The sequence below is a fragment of the Phoenix dactylifera genome, chromosome 10 (genome assembly GCF_051530095.1).
Source record: "Phoenix dactylifera cultivar Ajwa chromosome 10, Ajwa_hap1_PhDact_Kaust_v1.1, whole genome shotgun sequence".
Taxonomy (NCBI): Eukaryota; Viridiplantae; Streptophyta; class Magnoliopsida; order Arecales; family Arecaceae; genus Phoenix; species Phoenix dactylifera.
Window position 1 is genome coordinate 25,924,481 of NC_143199.1, and position 20,266 is coordinate 25,944,746.

At 39.2% G+C, this 20,266-nt stretch overlaps 1 protein-coding gene and 1 long non-coding RNA gene across 2 annotated transcripts; both read right to left on the reverse strand.

Annotated features, from left to right (window-relative positions):
• Positions 1 to 2,108: 2,108 nt before the first annotated feature.
• LOC103710722 (uncharacterized) lies at positions 2,109 to 5,516 on the reverse strand. Its single transcript, XR_015969405.2, has 2 exons — positions 5,377 to 5,516; positions 2,109 to 2,300 (listed from the first exon to the last, which is right to left on the reverse strand). It is a non-coding gene; the product is annotated as an uncharacterized LOC103710722 (long non-coding RNA).
• A 1,158-nt stretch (positions 5,517 to 6,674) lies between these two features.
• On the reverse strand, positions 6,675 to 8,449 carry LOC103710721 (TRP-like ion channel protein (Protein of unknown function, DUF599)). Its single transcript, XM_008796601.6, has 2 exons — positions 8,129 to 8,449; positions 6,675 to 7,934 (listed from the first exon to the last, which is right to left on the reverse strand). Exons 1-2 carry the CDS (start codon positions 8,288 to 8,290, stop codon positions 7,362 to 7,364), a joined length of 735 nt encoding a protein of 244 aa, XP_008794823.2. The 5' UTR covers positions 8,291 to 8,449; the 3' UTR covers positions 6,675 to 7,361.
• Positions 8,450 to 20,266: the final 11,817 nt, after the last annotated feature.

The window sequence follows — 20,266 nt, forward strand, 5'->3', positions numbered from 1 at the left end:
TTTTTATTCTTCTTAGTTATTCCTTCTAGAATAGTTGTTATTGTCCTTAGTTGTTATCAAAGTTTATTTTTAATAGGTGTTGGTTTTCGAATTTAGATAAGAATCAAACATTTCATCCATATAATGCTCTATTTAAAGAAACTTTTGGTGTCTCCTTTGGTATAGCATGAGAAGAGAGAGAGAGAGAGGAAAAAAGTGAAATATCCTTGCATGAGAGAGAACCTTCTTGTATAGCTTATTTTTTTAATATTTTATTCTCTCACTTGCTTTTTTTTTTTCTTCCAACCTCTTTCTTTCGTTGTTTTTTTCTCTAGCATTTATTCTTGAGCTTGGACTGATATGGTCGTTCTACTTCAGATAGCGTACCATTCTACAATGGAACTACATTATAAGATTCCACAACAAATCTTCCATTTCAATTTTTAAATATTTTATTTTCTAATTTCTATAGATGTACCTGTACTTGAATGTTTAATTCATCCAATTTAAGAAAAAGATGAAGTATGGCTATAAAGGAAACAAAAAAAAGATATTTTATCAACAATGTCAGAATATACATGTATAGTCAACAACGTACGAAGGACAAATGGCTAGAAGAGCTCACAAAAAGTAGGGCAGCTCCAAGGGTCGGTCATCAAGTTCATATTTCCACATGGAGGGTTAAGGAACGTTCAAAAAACTCAATACAAAACTGGCCACTGCACCTCTTAGCAACAGTTTGCAGCATGACAGCCTACAGCGAGCTAACCGCAGCACAGCCAGAGCACCTACTCATGCATACCAGCCACCTTGCATTGGCAGATTACAAGACTCTGTGTACAACCCCTCCAAAACTGCAGTACTTTTGAGAGGATTACTGCTCCATTCCAGTAATGCAGTTGACATGGTCAGTGGCTCAGGAGCATTGCTAGACAATAGCCATACTTGCTTCGGGTTCTCCACGTTAAACTTTGCCGGTGAGTACCGCACTCAGAGGCTGTGAAACTCATTCATGCAACAGTGAAGGTTGCTGACAAATGGGAGAAATTACCTATACCAAAAAAATGAAAAGCAAAGGCTTGATGGCTCGCCGAGGGATGCACCAGGTGCTTCCGACGCCCGAAAATGGAGGAGTCTATTTTCCATGTCATCAGAGGGTGCCCGAGGGTTGCCCAAATCTGGGGATGTGCTTGGGGCCCTCTTGACCCAGGGCTGGCGTGATCGACGACTGAGGACTTTCTGTTCTTTCTGGAAACTTCAGTGAGGAGGCCGGGCATAGAGATTCTCGGAACTAGGGCTGCCTACCAAACTTACCACTGTTGGCTAGTTAGGAATGCCCGGATCTTCGAAGGTAGCAGAGTGCACCCAAGTCTAGCAGCTGAGAGGGCTCTTCTTCACATGGAGGAGATCATCCAGGGTGCTCCGTCGGCGTCCCTGGGGTTGACCGGGGAAATCTGAGGTTCCCCTACTGCTCATGTAGCGCCTACGACCGTTTTGGTCTCATGGGAACCCCCACCCCCTGGCTTCCTCAATGTAAACTTCGATGACAACATTGGCAATAATAGTTGCATTGAAGGTGTGGGTTTTATTATTAGAGACCACAACGCCCGTCTGATTGTGACAGAGGGCCGACGGATCTTTCACACGTCTGTAGTCAGCGCGGAGCTTAAGGCAGCATGGAAGGGAGTCATCTATGCGAGGCAGATGATGGGTGCGGACCAGCCTGCTCGAGGGGGACTCGGCCGCAGTGATTGCGTGGATCCAAGGCATAGAGCCCGACATCAGGTTGGAGCCGCTGATCCGTAATGTTCGTCGACTCGTGGGCGAGGATGGCCTGTCATGGGCCAGATATGTCTACAAGGACACAAATAGCACAGCTGACTAGGTTGCTTCATTTGCGGCCCACCACTCAGTCTAGAACAAAAAGGATTGATGAGAAAAGTTGAAAGGTGGTTTTCTTTTGTTTCAGAAAGATTGATCGGTGCATGCATCCAAAGCTCTGCAAAGAATGAGAAGCACAGCTGTAGGGAAGGGTGTATAAAATTGAACCTTCTATGCTTGATGCAGGAAAGAATAAGGGGAAACATGAGAGAGAGAGAGAGAGAGAGAGAGAGAGAAGGGATGGGGGCTTTACGTGAATAGGCAAACTTAATGAAAGGTAAGTATTCCATGTTAATGCAGCTTCAACAATCATATAAACGAAACCTAAACAAATCTCTGTAACACATGGTTAGTCAATAAATTTCCTTCCATGCAACCCATCCAGCAAGCATGAGAAGATACCTGCTGATCCACTTCTGCCTCTCCAAATTTTCTAAAGGCTATTAAGAAATCATTCAGTTATCAATTATGCTGGAAAGATCTAAAGCATTTCACAAGCAAAAAGATGTTTACAGGGTAAATAAACCACGTGCAAAAGGCAAGGAATAGTATTTCTTAAATAAGTTTAAAATTTTACAGTCTCTTGTATTAATTCAAACATAAATTCTAGATCACCATCAAACACAACAATTATGACAAAGACGCCAAGCAGGGGCACTAATGTGTGAACGTCGGTAAAAAAACTCATCATTGCTGGCTTTACTGTGCAACTCATTAAGATTCACGGATAGAACTAGGCAAGAAAGCTTTTACCCTATGACTAGAGGTATCACTTACGAATGTCCGACAAAAAAACACCACAATGTTCATTGCACCAAGGAACAGGAGCAAAATAGTCACCCATTTGAGATATAAATCATGAATTAGTTTCCCAGCTCACAGTTGTTATAAATGGAGTGCGATCATTATATCAGCTGTAGCTGGATGGACTAAAAACAAAAACTTCCGTCTTAGTCAGCATAGATTGATCACACATTTCTAGTCAATCTACAATCCATAAGAACCGAGATCCTTTTTACCATGTTTTGGTTGACAAAGAATTTAGCATTGAGGTATCAACATAGCATCACAATATACCGAGCCAGCAAACTAAACATTCTGCTACCATTCCAAATAGATGGCATGAAAACATAGCATAAAAGACAACAACATGACTAGTTTGCTTCACGTATTCCCAAATGAGACATGGTGCCACCAATTTAATTGAAAGTTGGGTCTAAAAACCTAAAAACAAATAAATATTGAAATAATAACAGAGAAGCCCTAAAAGATTTTTAGCATTTTCCCTTACTAAACCTAACCCTAATCTTAACCCTAACACTATTTCTATTTCCTCGAAATAGAAAAGGGAGACTTACAGGCAAAAAAGAAAACAACAGCAGGAGAGAGCCTGCGAAATCTGAAGAGTGACCTCAGTAAGCGAGCAAAAGGGAAAAGAAAAGCGGATAAAGAGCCAAGTCTCTCTCTGGAAGCTTTTCATCTTCCCAAGCTTTTCTTGCAGAGCTTCCTTCCCATGCCCACTGCGTGCGAAGCCGAATGCGACACCAAGGTTATAAGCATACACGATGCTTTAACGAAATGAAATGCACATGAAATTGCGGGCTAGATCCGAGTGCATATCTCCCGTGCCTTGTTGCTCATTCTGATTCCGTCCAAAATAGCTCTGCTGTTTATTTCATAATAGAGGATAGCATTCTATCCAATAGAAAACTGACTCTCAAGGTGGTCCACTCCAACCTCTCCTATAACCTTGTTTGATTTCTTTGTTTTAAATAAAAAAATAATAATAAGGCAGAGTCGACGTTGACACCATCCAATGTTATGGTTATTTTTGAATTTGGCATCTATTGATAGAGTTTTAGCCCTCTGACTACACCTACTTGTTCACACCCAGTGTGACACCCGATAGGAAGAAGCTCAGGAAAGGTGTGAGGTGGGGACGTGCTTTGCTAGGTCTGATATGTGGGTATATGAAATTGCCGATAAGATCCAGCTTGACAATCCGATCAGAGTAGCACAAGGATTGCCCAAAGTTTGATGGAGACTGGGTAGTATCTTTTGGGCAAAAGAAGGATTGATTTCCCTTCGCACGAAATCTTATTGGATTACCCATCACATAGAGCGCAAAGCACTCCGAACTCATCATTCATCCATCGGCACATCTCTTAAAGCTAGCATCCAATGATCCAACGATTGATTTGTGCGAGGGTGAATCCTTCTTTCGCCTGAAAGATACACCCCGGACCAGCTTGACCCATTTGCATTAAGCGTGGAATTTAGATTGGGCTGAATCCAAACACACCCACCCAGTTAGCTCAATGGGTAGGTTTGGACAAAAATGTTTAAAATTTGGATAACTTGCATGGTTGAAATACTAACCATACCTCAAATTGAATCAAGTTATGGATGAGCTTAAGCCCAGCTCAAACATGACCCTGACCTAAAACTTGACCAACCGAACACAATCTCATCCAACCCCATAACATAAATAAAAATAAATAAAATAAATAAAAAGTTCATATTTATGTTTTCAATTTATATGCATGTTTTATATATATATTAAATAAATAATACTTTTGGTTGATTTATGTATATGTGTACTATCAAAATCAATGAATGATTAAGACCTTAATCCAACAAAAAATATCCCAAAGTTTTCTTCGATCTTAAAATTCTTAATCAATCCAATCTTATCCACAGCCCAACCCAATCTAACTCAACTAACCCGACACAACTAGAATTCTAGCTTAGGACGAGGCAGGACCAGGTTTAATAAATCCCAACCAAGACATAGAGGTCAACCCATCTAAGTTGCAGTTCTAATGTGCATTCTTCAATAAAGAATACCGAACTTGATTTGTTTGATAATTACTTTGTTCCTACTAAGATCGAATTCTCTTTATTTTCTTGAGAAAAGTAAGGGTTATAGACAGAATTCAATTCAAGATCATTGGGTATCACAACCTCATGACTTTACTAACTAGACTAGTTGGCACCCAGAAGATTGAATTCACTTGATTAATAAACCATTTGGTTTATGTTAATAATACTAGGTTTGACAGCAACAAGTTTGGACTGGTAACGTAAGACTGGAAATTAGGCTAAACAGGAACGGGAAATTAAGATGATAGGATTTCATTAAGATTTAGACCTGTGCATGTATGAATCTGGAAACGGGCGCCCAGCACCCTAGCTTTTTATTATTAGGGTTCAAATTGATTTCCCAGGCCTTCATCTCGTTGCAGAATCACGGAACAAAATCGTGAAAATTTGGGACTCAAATCCAAGATTCAAGAAACATTCGAATCACATTTCCTAGTTCAGCAAATTTGAAAGAACGCTAGGAAAATCAGAAGATTTAAACTAACAATATAACAAGAACTAGAAGAATAAAATGATTATAATCAAGACGCCTAACGAGCTAATAAATTATGTACACAATTAATCAAGAATTGAAGAAATCAGGAAAAAATGAATTTTTTTCATTAAAGAATGGGATCTTGGAAAGTGCAGTACCTGAGTGAGGACGCTGGAAGCAGCCCAGGTGAGGTCCTGGCGAACCTGTAGAAGCGTTTGATGGCGACGGTGCGGCCGCTGTTGAGGAGGTGGCCACGGTAGACGACGTTGGAGGCCTTCTCGCCGTGCTCCGAGACGATGTGGACGGGGGAGAGGCCATCGATGGCCGCCCGAAGCTCCTCCAGCCTACGGGCTGGAGGGATTAGCATGTGATGAGGAAAGGGGGCACGAGGTAGAAGCGCTTCTCCATGGGGATGAGGTGGGCGAGATCTTGGACGCCCTTCTGGCTTAGGGTTTGGATGCAGCCGTCGAGGAGGGGAATGTGGAAGTAGAAACAGGAGAGGCGGCAGCTCCGGATGGGGCTGGCGTGGGCGGAGAGGGCGCGGTCGAAGGCGCAAACGCGCCATTGCTCCTCCTCGTGGAGCGTGAGGAAGGCCAAGAGCTTCTTGTTGGGGAATTTCTCCGAGCGGAGCGCGGAGTCGTCGAGGAGGCGGAGCGGAGCGAGGGTCCAGAGGCAACGCCACCGGGTGGAGAGGACGCTGGTCCAAACGGCGTCTTCGATGAGGAAGCCGGCGAAAGCGACGACTCCGCCGCTGAAACGCGGGTCGGAGTGAGATGACCTTTCCCTTCTACCTCCAGTTCGAAGCCACGGGTTTCTTGGTTTTTTTTTTAGTTTTTTTTTTTATAAAAATGGCTACTCATTACGTATAACCCGCCAAATTGTAAAAAAATAAAAAATATATAAAAAAAAAAACGTCTGACGCCGACGTCTAAAACATTTTTCCCAATCTACTACTAGTCTGCTCGCCTTCCTATTTCTTAATTTCTTGAACCACCTTTCTACCGCACCCACGGTTTGAATCCCGATGGGAAGCTCAAACCAACCGGCTGTTCGGTCTTGGGTGCCGGTCTGAGTACTTGAACCGGTGAAGGCTCAACCCACACTTTAAAATATCTGTTGGTATATTAAAATAATCAGCAGTTGGCATTATATAATTTTTTTAACTGATGGATTAAAATATTTATCAATAATTTATTTTTTACTGATGAATAATTATATTTATAGATAATAATATAGATGAATAAAATAATCGTCAATAAAAACTATATATCCCGACGGCTTTTTTTTCCCAAATGCTAAAGCATCCGTAAGCAAGGCGTATCATTTATTAATTTATTTTTTATTTAATATATATAAATTCTAATCTCTATTATTAATTATAATTTAGGAATAATAATCAAGTTGTGATGCTATCTTCATAGGATCGCCTAGAATATCACATAGATATCTTTGCTTATTTATTTTTTTCTTAGAGTCTTAGAGCCACACGTGCCTAACATTAACACGAGAACGGCGTTGACTAACCGCATGGCATTTGTATATTCTTAGACGCATCTTGCATGTTCGATGTATTTATGAGATGACATTATTTAATCTCACACTCAACGCTATTTAAATCAGGTTCTTCCTTCCCATGGTCAAGTCAAGTGTATGAGACGTACGTAGTTACGTACCAAGCAATATATTTAGTTTATAATTGCAATTACATCTGCTAATTCTAAACAAATACTGAATCCTACAATAGCAGTTTAATGCCATTTCTTGTTCCCCAAGATTTCAAGAACTTAAAGATTTGACATCAAATGATTTGAAATGAAAACATGAAGGCATCATCGAAAAACTATTTAAATGCTTCTCAACCGGAACATGCATGCAATACAAAATCTTAGCCCACCAGCAGACAAGGATAACAACTCAAAATGATAGTTTAACAAAGTCCATGCATAGATTTTCTGAAGAAAAGAGGAAGCTCATCGGCATAAGTTCAAATAAAACAACATAGGAGGTAACTAGTCTGCCACTCTGAAAGGACAGCATTTATTTGGCAACGAGTTTACCAAGATTACGCACTACATGGCACTTGTTATTAGAAGGATTCAACAAGCGTTGAATCCGGATCTGCACCTCGAGGTGCCACTTGTCCTCAGCACCGTCCATGAACCCCCCGGTCCTCCTCCTCCTCCTCCTCCCCCTTCTCCTCCTCCCCCTTCTCCCCCCAACCCGAGTACACATCGAGGAAATATAGCGTAAAGACCAGAAACAAGCAGCTAGCCAGCATCGGCACAGGGCCAAAGAGCCAGAGAAACATAGGGACGGAGAAGTACAAAGCTCTGAGGCCAAGAGACCAGAAATAGCTCCCTCGGTTCAGAGCCCTGGCGACGTACCCCGCCGCGAGGCCCTGCGCCGCCCGCTGGCTCCTCGCCGGCACGTTGATGAGAATGCCGGCATGGCTGTAGTACCGAATCGACTGCACGTTGAGAAGGAAAGCCAGCAGGAAGCAGATCAGGATGGAGAAGAACTTGACCGAGAGCGCGAGATCGCTCGTGTCGCCCAGCACGAAATCCTTCCCCCGGAGGCCGCGGTAGCCGCCGTTGCTGTTCGTCATCAACACTGCCATCAACGAACAAAGCATGATCGCCATCGTCGCCAGGAGTGTCGACGCCATGATATTGTTCCTCAGCGTTTGCACCGCAAGAACTCCACTCTTGAGACGATCCTAGATCACATCACCAAGCTTATATATATATAAAAAAATATCGTATTATTAAATACAATTACTCCAGTGCTCGAACAACGGATTCTATAAAGAAACAAGTTAATAAAGAATTAGAAAGCAGCAGGAATCATTATTAGAGATTGAATTATTTGAAAAATATAGAGAAAAGAAGATGGTGACTGAAAAGTGCTAACCTCCATCATGGTATGGACCCAGATGCGGCGATTGATGGCGTTGATTCCTATGACGGTGGAGGTGGGGTGTTTGAGGATACGGTACAGGAGCCATAGATGGTAGGACACCATAACGATGAGGCCCACGGGGACCAAGACGAAATCAAGCTCTTCCTTCCTCATGGCTTCTTTCCGCGTAGAGATGGGTTTTCTTAGGAGAGAAGGATATTTATAAGGGCGCTCTCGGGGATGGAACGGAATGGGGCCGAAGAAGGGAAAGTGGGAAACCGAAGAAACGTGACGAGAAAGCCAGGTGTTAAGTGGCTCAGCACGCGAGGGTAGCAGTCAATGAAACGGAGAAGGGGCTCGGATTTTAAGGATTTCGAAGCTGGGGATGGGGAATCTTTCCGCCAAGTCAACGTTCGCTACCGCACCAAAAATTTGTTTTTTCTGCTTATTGCGCCGGGATGTTTCCTCTTGGTTTTGACGGCTGTAATGCGTCTAAATTAGATTTGGCTGGACATAAATATCCTAATATTCGAGAATAGAAAAGTGCACACGAAGATTGTTGCAGACATGGCTTTACTTCATACTACGGAGGTTACTAGCACTACTGGTAGTTTTATCTGAAGCGGTTAGAGATATCTAGAACTCCTACTCTGCTTTTATAGCAATCAGGATGGTTTTCGTATCCTACGAGCCTCCTTCTCTTTGCACTCTTAAGGTTAACTGTGACAACAGTATCTCTCGGGACAAAGGCGGAAGAAGTGTTGGCTTTATGATTAGAGATCACGACTCCAGACTCGTCGCAGCCGAAGGGCGGCGCATTTTTAATGAGTCGATGTTCGAAGAAGAGTTTGAGGGCGGCGTGGGAGGGTATCACCTACACGAGGCGGGTTCTTGGTGCGGACATCATTTACTGAAAAGAGACTCAATTATAGTGATTGAGTGGATTTGAGGCTAGCACATCTATGATGATTGACACCCACTTCTTTGGAACATATATGGGCTCGCGAAAGAGTTTGGCTCCTTCCAGACCTCTCACGTCCATCGGAAGGCGAACAGTACAATAGATTGGATCGCTTTCTATACTACACATCATTCAGGAGAGATTCTCTAAAAGAATCATGAGTCTCTTCCTTTTTCACTCCATCATATACTATTTTCTGATTTTATTAGACGCACTCTCGCTCAACTAGTGTGAGTCGCAGTTGTATAAAATAAAAAGTGCATAGATATTCTAATGATGGCATGAGGAATAAATTCATCGAACCATGGATATCTTATATTCTTCTCATTATGCCTTTATTATGAATATTCTAGGGATATTCAATGTCCTTCATTTCTCGGAGAGTTCCATCCGTGATAGTGGTGTCAAAGTGGAGGATCCAATTCTCCCTGATCGCCATTTCCCAAAAAAAAAATCTTTCTGGAGAAAAAGAAATGGAGTCCAGCAATGTCTCAACTGACTCAGAGGACGGTAAGGGGGAGGTCTTTTTTGAATTTTGGGGCTTAGGATAGTGTACTATGGCGATTTTGGTGCCTTTGAGTGGAGTGATTTTGGCACCCACCGCACTAAGAAAGTGACTCTCTGGCTTGACCTTACTGTGTGGGGGTGTTCTTTCTTTACCAATACGACAATGGTTCATTCTCAGAAGCATCTTTTTTTGTGAATTCTCCTTCACTCTTGAGCATAGGTTATTTTCATAAGCAGAGCTTTCTCAAAGGCCAAAGCCACCAGAGAAGAGAGCAATGTGAGCGCCATAGAATTGCTGCATTTCTTTTATTTATTTATATTTTAGGATTAGCGTTATTTGTGGGCCAGAAATGGCAATTTCGGTCAATAAAAACTTTCTATTATACCACAGTCATCATCAGGACGATAGAAAATTAATTTCTATTTTTTTTTTGTGGTGTATGAGGTTAGAGAGACAATTGTATTCATCAATTTATCAGCCAAGATGTAATCCCTCTAGCAAGAAGCAATAGGGTTATCAAGGGCTGAGGGATGGACTTCTTGGTATATGATCTTGTTTCCAATTTGTGGTTTGCGTTCATTATACAGTGGAAACAAATTTGGAATCTTCATTGGGACCAGATGCTAATGGACTTTGAAATTTGTGTCTGACTTAATGATCAATTTCTCACCGTACCTACCAATAACCAGCCTTATTTGTTGAAAATGAATCTCAAAATCATGGTTAAAGCCATTTGTTTCTACCACTTTGCTTTGACTTCAAGCGCACTTGAACTGATATAGCCTATGTACCAAAAAAAAAAAAAAAAACTGATATAGGCTGCTGGATATGAGCTCCTGCTGGTTGGTGTAGACATCATAGGAGAGAAAAATTCTAAGATCCTTTGGAAAAGGATGATAAAAATAGAGTAGACATACTGACAAACTTAAGGATGTGACAGGAACAATGAAAGGAAGAAAAGTAATATTGGCGACTTCAACATGAGCACCACATGAATCGGACTGATGTAACGTAAAGCATGTGTTTAATGGAACTATGAATTTAAGTTTAGAATGGGAAAGCCTTTTTTTTTTTTTTTTTTTTAAGTGAGATGGTCACACTTGCTATTGTTGGGAAAAAATAATCAAAAATAATGATGTTGTAATTTTTTTTTTCTCTTTATATAATTAAATAGAATATTACTCACCAAGCAACAATCATCTCTATAATTTACTCAGGCAATTAACGGGTAAAATAATCAAGCAATTCAGAAACAAGAGACAATACAATTTTTGATGTTGAAAATTTTTCTATGTGAAGCGAAAAAAAACTACGGAACTTAGTCCCGCCAAAAACTCCCACTATTTAGAATAATGAGATTATAATAGATTCCTCCTAGTTTAACTAGAGATTGCACAAATATTAACAAGATTTAATCTTGGTTTCTACAACAAGAACATTCATCATCAATAAGACGGATTTCAACAATAAACAAAAAAATAGAAGATAGATCTCACCAAATGTTGATGCTTAAAATAATCAATAGAAAAGACTTTTCAAAGATTCAAACTATTCAATCTGTAGCTTTCAATATCGGAAACAATATATTGAAATTTCAGCCAAATTTGAATATAATCAACCATTCGATCATCTGACAAAGTAACACATTTTCTATTTCTTTTTCTTCCGTTTCCCTCGTAGCCCCAAGACTCTTGTTTCTTTGTGATTCCATCACCCAAGCTGGTGGTTTCATCTTTATCTTTTTTTTTTTAATAATCAAATGAGGTGGGCTCCATATGAGGAGGGACCACACCAATAGTTATATAATAGCCGTTGTTTTTGTTGCTTATAGAGTACGAAATAATAAAACTTCAAGGGTTAGATTATGTTGCTGTTGCGAATCGATTTGATCGGGATGTTGAGCTTATTGAGTCGGTGGAGAGCTCAACAATCAACTATTTAGACCATAAAAATTGATAGAAGATTGCGATGTACCTCCAAGGTAGCAGGATGGTGGTCGATGTGCTCGGATGGCAACAACTCCATGGTAATTTCCAAGAGAGAGTTGGAAAGAGGAGTTCGTTCTTGGATCTTTGCCTTGACCTTGAATCCAACCTTAAATAGCAAAGATGGAGAAATCCTCTTCTAGAGAATGTCCAGCAAAAGACTATCAATGCTTAAGTCAGACAAACTCTTAGAAAATAATAGAGGTATTTTGAGAGCGGCAGAGCGACAACATAAAGATTAATGAGGGCTTGAGAGCACTTACTTAAAGGTATCTTAAGTTTGATTTGTATGGGTGAGGGTTGGCATCTGCCGCCGAAGGATTCGGACGTGCAGATTAGCCGTCTTTAGTAACCCATCACACGTCTTGAAGATCGCATGTGGGTGTTTCACTCGTACATCACGCTCTATGCATCTCTCCTATGTGGTTAAAGAAACTGTTCATGATTGTGGCTAAGGTATCACCGGTTGGAAAGAAATTTTGAAACTCGAAGGACCTTTGCATGCTTGTGGGCTAGCTATATGACATGCTTTACTAGTTGATTGGGGACTTCATGGCGAGCTTTGATTGATCGATCTATCAGCTGTGTCGGATCCAAGATATATCATATTATAGTTAGGTTAGGAGTTGAGACAACCTTTCTTTTGCTCTTTCTTTGTTTTTTTTTTTTGCAAGACATGGCTCTTACCGTGCTAATCTTTGTTGAGCTTTGGTTTTATTATAATGCGAGGTACCGTGGCAGTGATCGATGAAGCGTTAAACGACAAGGAGCTCTAGAAGTGTCTTCTAGTGAGTCATAATAATAAGTAAATAAAGGTTTGTTCCTTCTTCAGTCTCTCTCCTCACTCTCCAGTCTAAAGTTTTGTTTTGTTTTGTTTTGTTTTGTTTTTGTTTTTGTTTTTTTTTGTATGTTCTCAATACTCGTCACCAGGCCTACGATGATCACAAACAAATCCTATATAATCTAAATTGCAGAAACATTGCAGGTTTTGCTTGGCTAAGAGACCTGGAGGAAACTTATTTTACATTTAAAATAAATTAGCATGGTTGAATTGGATGCAGGGCCAAAATGCACAACTAGCAAAAGTTTGTTGCACACTCTTGGCCATCATCTAGCCGTTCATCAAGTATTGGATGACAACAGAATATCTCTTGGGGCTCGTTTGGTTCGCGGAAAAAGAAGGGGGGAAAGTGTGGTCAACGGAAAAGTAATGAGCTGCCTCTCGTTTGGTTGGATTTTTTAAAGAAAAAAGATGAGAAAGTTGTATTCCCATGAAAATATGATTCCCACATTTCATGGAAAAGAGAAACATGGGAAAGTTACTTTTCCATGAGGCGGAAATCACTCCATCTTTATTTTTTCCCAAAAAGGCCCTTTAGAATTAAAAAGGCATTAAAGACCTAATTTTTATTAAGGGTATAATAGGAATTACACAAAATTTTTTCAGAAAAGTGAATTGTCAACTAAAGATAAGCACTCTGAAAATCTGTCACTTTTCTATGTTTAACCAAACATGTCAAAAGTACATTTTCAGGCATTCTCTTCGTAGGAATCTTTTTCCAGAAATCATATTCCTAGAAGGGAAAATGCTTCCCGCGAACCAAATGAGCCCTTGGTTGTAACCACTCAGAATACTCATTCGACGTTTCATGGTTGTAACTGCACAATGTTCCCTTTCTTAAGAACCTATGATTGTAGCTATATAATCATGTACCTGTTATATATATATATATATATATATGTTATTGGGAATGATAATACAATACGATCTGGCTATTTTTTGCTAAAAAACGGATATTTCATATATTACGAGAACGAATACACCCAGTAGAATCAGCAAACAATAAGTTACACAGTGCCCTAAGCAATTTTCTCTTCCTTGCCTATTGGGTGTCTTCTGAGTGGTTCGCTATATACGCTGCCGCTCAGTCTGCTGCCTCGTTGGCCTCTTGGTACACATGTTTAGCCTGAAAGGCTACTGTGTCATGCACCATGTCCCAAATATAGTGTAGCTATTGATTTCCATTGTTTACACACATCTTAGCTGTTGTTAAAGTCACTACTTATCCCAAAAGCTTAAGTTGATAGGATGAGATAAATTTATTTATATATTTTATATTTTTTTACTGGTGTAAGCTTTTTTTTTTTTTCCTCAAAAAAGTATTTAAATGATTTATTAGACGCCATTTTGGGATCCAACTCTGCACACCTGAAATCATATCAGTGCCAGTGCCGGTACTGAATTCCATCATTTATAGATTTTAGGCTAATTAATAGATTAAGTATTTCAAAAATCACGTCTGAAAGAGAGATAAGCACTTGAAATTGAATAGATAAATTGTGCCAAATGTTCCCTCTAAAAAAAAAAAGAAAAAGGAGCAGACATTGAGAAGCTGCACAAAGGTCTGCAGTCATAGGAATTCTCTTACGACCATGGTTCGCATGAAATTTGGATTCCCATCGCAAGGAGTTTTTGTCATATATCCGCAGGACACAATAAAGATTAATGAGCAATAACACAACTTAGATGGCCTTTATCCTAGTATTTAGCTGATTCAGAAGGGAGCTGTCTTGAGATTTTTATCCCAATTAAACTAACGAATTTTCTAGTCAATTCAATTTTTACATTCTTATGAGTTCCTACTTCAACCAAGCTCTTTGAATGCAGCATTCAACTCTTTGTTGCTTACGACCTATACATTGTTAGATCTTCTAATAAACTGACCCCATCTCACCCCCCAATGATTGTAGAAGGTAAGGAGTCTAATTTGAAGCAAAATTTTCACTTCACCTCCTTAGAATCCAAACTCAGGCTCGTTTTAGAATATAGGAGGATATGACAACGATGACAACTTTATTTAGAATGTCGAAGAAATGAGTGTACAGAGAAGAGAGAGAGAGAGAGAGAGTCCAGAGAAGATACATAGAAGAGATTACAACACAGACTGACCCACAGATACAATGCAGAGCAAGGCAACAACAATTTTTTCTCGGGACACTTAAAAAGTGAGACAAAATCAAGCAGAAGTTCTATAGCAAATATTTTAACAAGGCATCGACCAACTCAAACAGGTCTTCAACAACTCCATTACTTAAAAAGTGAGACAAAACCAAGCATAGATGTCTCGGCTTTTACACAGGAATCTCTCTCTCTCTCTCTCTTCTACTTTCCGAGGCTTTCCTTCTTATGGGTAAACTTGCGAGTCACCACTCTCTCCTTTTGTGTCATGAAGCTGCCATCAGACGATTTAAAGAAGTCTGCAAATACTTCTGTTTTTTTTTTTGCTAAAGGAATAGGAAGGGGGGGAAGGCCTCACTGGGCCTCCCTTCCACCAGAGAATGTTCGATGCAGGTAGACGGGATGACCATCCTTACTCATATCCTCCCCGACTCGTGGGTTACCCCACGTGTGAGTACGTCACCCCAACGCCACCTCAATACCGGCGGACTAGATGACGACTCTACCGAGCAAATCAGGCGGGGGGCATCCGGTCTCCACATTTAATCGATGCCCGCGCGTTCCGAACCTGGGTCACTCCGGTGGAATCTTAGCCCCGTTCCAACCGTGCTATCACCTTGGTGGCCAAATACTTCTATTTCAACCAACTTTTTCACAGCACTTCCATGGTACTTCTAGTTCAGAAAATTGATAGCAAAGTTGATAGGCTCTCCAACATATGACAAAGATTACATGTCCTAGAATCTTTGATTGCTTATTGGAGGAATGTGACCACTAGAACAAAGCTCTACTTCCACTACAAGAAAATACATATTCAGCGACTAAGATTCTAGTTGCCGAATAGCCATATATGGTCGCCGAAACTCAACTCTTATGCATAAGATTGTTTTCAGTAGTCTTAATGCTCTCTTATTTTGCATGTTCTCATTCTCCCTCTTTAACGCTCAGTTTTTTGCACATTATCATTCCTAATCTGGAAATTTTCAGTGAATATACCAGATATTTATGCAGTAAAAGGCAAAGATTTTAATTTAGCTCTCCAACAGTCCAAACAAAATGATATTTGGGGAGAAAGAAGGCACCCTGATCCAACTGATTTATTTTTTTGAGATTACACTAGTTGACTTCTCCAGTTCCTTGGTTGTTGACCAATGAAATTCAAGGTTCATAATTTTGTGACATGAGACGGCATGTTCTTCTAGTGTTTCATGAGGTTCATAATTTCGTGACACTAGATGACATGCTTTTCCAGTGTTTCATGAAATGCATTAGAAAAATTCATATTGTACAGAATAAGACGGTCTAATTTGAAACATACCAATTGACCAATATGTTGAGCAAGCTTGATGTAAATTCCTCCATTATGGAAGCATAACTCTTGAAGCATATAAGCAAACCGATTATGGACTTCATGCTTGGCTCTCAACCATTCAATACTTCCTTCTTTAAGCCCCCATAATGATTAATGAATACTGATAGTCTGAAAAGGAAAAAAAGGCAGCAAGGCAGAGCACGAATGAAAGATGGAGAGGTGATATAAACATTTTTTCTTAATAAATATCACAAAACAGCGGGACACGATGCTGCGGCGATGCCCGAAAGGAGTGAAAAACGACCACTTTTCCCGTTCTCGCCCGCTCCTTCTCTTCTCTTCATTGTGTCTTCCTCGGTCGCTCGGCTCGCTCTCTCCTCTCGTGAACAGATCAGGAGGGTTGGTCTGCCGCTGGTGTGCGAACAATGCGAAGGAGGCTGCACCTGCGTTGCCGCCTTTTATATCGAAGAGGCGTGCATTTTCTATTTTTTGCCACGATGGGTCATGTACCCATTGATAGCATTACTGATGGAGCATTCCAAACAGTTTACTGCCATTAATCACTATGGTCGCCAAAAATTTTACCTCCAGCTCGCGCAAAATAATGGACTCGCGCCAACTTGGTTTTGATTTTTCACTATCAAATATGCATTTAATTGGTGTAAGACAATCATTCAGTAACTAACAAGGATGCGTGCAAATTTATTTCTAAGCAGATTTTCGATCATGCCCATAAGATGTCCAAGAATTCTATATATTTCTAAGCGGATTTCCGTTCCCACGTCCACATGCCGCGTATCCTGTCGATTCGTATATTTATTTGACAAGGAGTCAAGCACTGAGCTTGAGCTTTTAAAATTATATTATAATAATAAAAAAAATTTAAGTATGAAGAAAAGTTATGGGATTGAGATTCAGCCGAAGAGATGAGGATATGCCTAAGTGAATTAAGGTGTTAAACGGCACAGTTTGAAAATAAGCAGTTTTTTTTTTTTTGAGCTTAGAAATTAGCATCTTACAGGGGCTAGTACAACATCGTTCGGTTTTACGGGAACCTTCCACTACCAAAAGTTTGGTCACTAAAAAACTTAAACTTTTTGCCCAATTTTTTCATCGGAAAAAGGCGTCATTCGTAAAAGTTTTTCAGGACTAAATTTTTTTTTAGTCGCTGGAGGTGAACCTTTAAGGACCAAAATTTAGTCACCATAAGTTTTACCTCCAGCCTGTGCGAAATATTGGACTCGTCCCAACTTGGTATTGCTTTTTCGTGACCAAATATGCATTTAGTCGGTGTAGGACAATTATTCAGTAACTAACAAGAATGGTGGTCGCAGATAGTCTTATTTTCAGCGACTAAACTTTAGTCGCCAAACGTTTTACCTCCATCCCGCCAACTTGGTTTTGATTTTCCGCGACCAAATATGCATTTAGTCGGTGTAGGACAATCATTCAGTAACTAACAAGTATGTTGGTTGCAAATAGCCTTATTTGCAGGGACCACTATTCATTTAGTCGCCGAAAGTGGTCGCTGAAAGTGTATTTTCTTGTAGTGTTCATCAGCTACAAAATATGATTAAATGTTAGATCATAACATTTATCAATAATTAGATTTGTGCTAGCTTAAATGGAAAACACTGTGTGGCGATGCTCTATTCACCATGGTGTGATGAATAGAGCAGTGACTTACCCACAAAGAATGAATAGGGTGGTGAATGAAATAGTGATGTATAAGATTTTCCTATTTAAATTAAGTGTTTGTGTTGATAAGTGATGAATCATAAGACTTCCTCTATTTCGCCATACATTTTTGATGAACTCGCAAGTTGCAATCTATCTACTTAACATGCTCCTCTTAGAACTCCTGTTCCTGCTTCACACACATGCACAAACTTTGCAAGTCCAAGAGAAACCAATACTGATAGCTTGTTTTAAATTAGCATATGTTCTCTTGTGTGGTACTATGGAGATTGAAGAAGAGACGTACAAGCATCAAATAGTTAGAGACATACAATTTGTCCATGATGTGTGAACTAAAGGCATACAAAATTGTAAAATATTGTCATATTTTTTTTATCGTGCTATATGTTTGTGTATAATTAAAGACAACCTAAGCCCAACTCAAATAAGATCATCATATTCAACTTGATTTTTCTTAATGATCATTTAAAAAAAGGGCGACCTAACATTATAAAACTCCTGCTATTACAAGATTTGAAGAAGGTTAGAAGTATGCATCCTTACCACAACATACGGATATGTCTTATCCATATTTTGAATCTATAACTTCTAGATCACAATAAAGCAACCTTACTGTAGCACCAAGACACCCTTTTTTTTCTTAATGACTATTTCTCATAAAATATCATGGTATTATTATTTAACCATGAGAGATATGAATTATTAAATTGAATGATCCCGATAAGTAACTAAAAGGAGAATAAACTATATATAAAACTAACAAAAGAATCTTATTGTCAATAATAAAAAATTCAATAATGCTTTAGTAAATCAGATATGGAGCCCGCAAAGTCACTCTCCTTTTATATGATGGATTCTATAATAAGATAAAATGATAGCTATAAGTAAATATGCAAGTATTTTGTATGTGATATGCATGCGTATTAACAAAACTGAGGGGAGAGTTAGGGAGAGAGCGTTGAAGAAAAGCTATTATAATTAAGAGAGATATATGGGTTCAGCATTGGTTCTTTTTGAGAGATATCTAGTATTTATGGGACCACAGTATTTAGTACCTGAGTTTTTTAAGACTTTACTTCTAGAGAGGTATTCATGCGGATTTGAATTTTTAGCAGAGTATGCTTGCAGAAAACCTAATATATAATATCCAACAAATAATATTTATATATTTAGTTAATCAAAAGCGGGCTTCGTTTGGGGGAGCTTTTGGAGGGCCGAAAAACACTTTCTGGCCCTCCAAAAATAATTTTAGATAAAAAATGGTGTTTTGTAAAAAATTCGGGAAGCTGTTTCAGCTTTTTCGGAAGGCTGAAAACAGCTTTTTGGCAGAAGCTCCATTTTGAAGCTTTTCGAAAACGTTGTTTTGAGCTTTGTGGGAAAGCTTTATTTTTGACTAAAATACCTCCATTTAAAAAAAAAATTCCTCCCCAAACGCTCATCTCACCACCCATTTCTCTCCCCCCCTCTCGTTCCTCTCCCACCCTCCGCCCTCCCTCTACCCCACCGTCCCCCCCATGCTGCCGCCCCTACGGTGGAGAGGTGCCGAACAAGAGGAAGAAGGGGCGGTCTTTCCCTTCCTGCGGCCGCCACCGGCCATGATGTCCCCGTTGCGGATGGGGAGGTGCCAAAGAAGAAGGAGGTCGACCGGTCGCCGCGGATGTCCTCGCCCCCAGGAGGTGCCTAAGAAGAAGAAGAAGGGGGCGCCCTCCCGCTTCCTACAACCGCCGCTGGCAACGACCCACCCCTCCACGTCCACCACGGCTCGTCCCCTTTCCGGCGCTGTTGACCTCGTGGCAGGAGTGCACTTCGCAGGGGGCCAGCCGCGGCCGTCGAGACTGCCGCAGGCTACGACCCAGTCCCCTCCTGCGGTTGTCGCGGCCTGGCCCCCTTCCGGCCCCGCCGGCCCCCTGGGAGGAGAAGAAAGGAGAAGGGGGGAGAGGAAGGAAGGAGATAAAGAGAAGAGAAAAGAAAAAGAAAAGGAAAAAAAAGAAGAAAAGAAAAGAAAAAAAGAAGAAAAGAAAAAAAAGAAAAGAATAAATAAATAAATGCATAAATAAATAAATATATATATATATAAATGAATGAATGAATAAATAAGATAATAAATAAATATATTTTATTGAATAAAATAATAAAAAAATAAATAAATGCATAAATTAATATATATACTAATGAATTTATAAATAAAAAAATAAAAAAAAATAATGTCTGGGTAGCAAATAATCTGAACTTTATGATATTAATAGGTACAGTGAATTTGTCACCATTGTTATATTATACTATAAATATAATATTATATTACATTATATCATAATAGATTAATATGTTATGTTAAAAAATTTAATATTATATTATATTATGAAAAATTAATTTATACTACTTATTATAATATTTTATACCCTTATTATTGTATTATACTATAAATTTAATATTATAATATATTATCATAATACATTAATATGTTATGTTAAATAATTTAATATTATGCTATATTATGAGAAATTAATTTATACTGATAATTATAATATTTTATACCTTTATTATTGTATTATACTATAGATATTATATTATATTACATCATATCATAATACATTAATATGTTATTTTAAATAATTTAATATTATGTTATATTATGAGAAATTAATTTATACTAATAATTATAATATTTTATACCTTTATTATTGTATTATATTATAAATATAATATATATTATATTATATCATAATA

Bases quoted from the DNA above. Each gene is read 5' to 3' on its own strand.
- LOC103710721 (XM_008796601.6), bottom strand. From the start codon at position 8,290: ATGAGGAAGGAAGAGCTTGATTTCGTCTTGGTCCCCGTGGGCCTCATC. The intron at 7,935-8,128 runs GTTAGCACTTTT...GATGTGATCTAG, and splicing joins GGGTCCATACCATGATGGAG to GATCGTCTCAAGAGTGGAGT.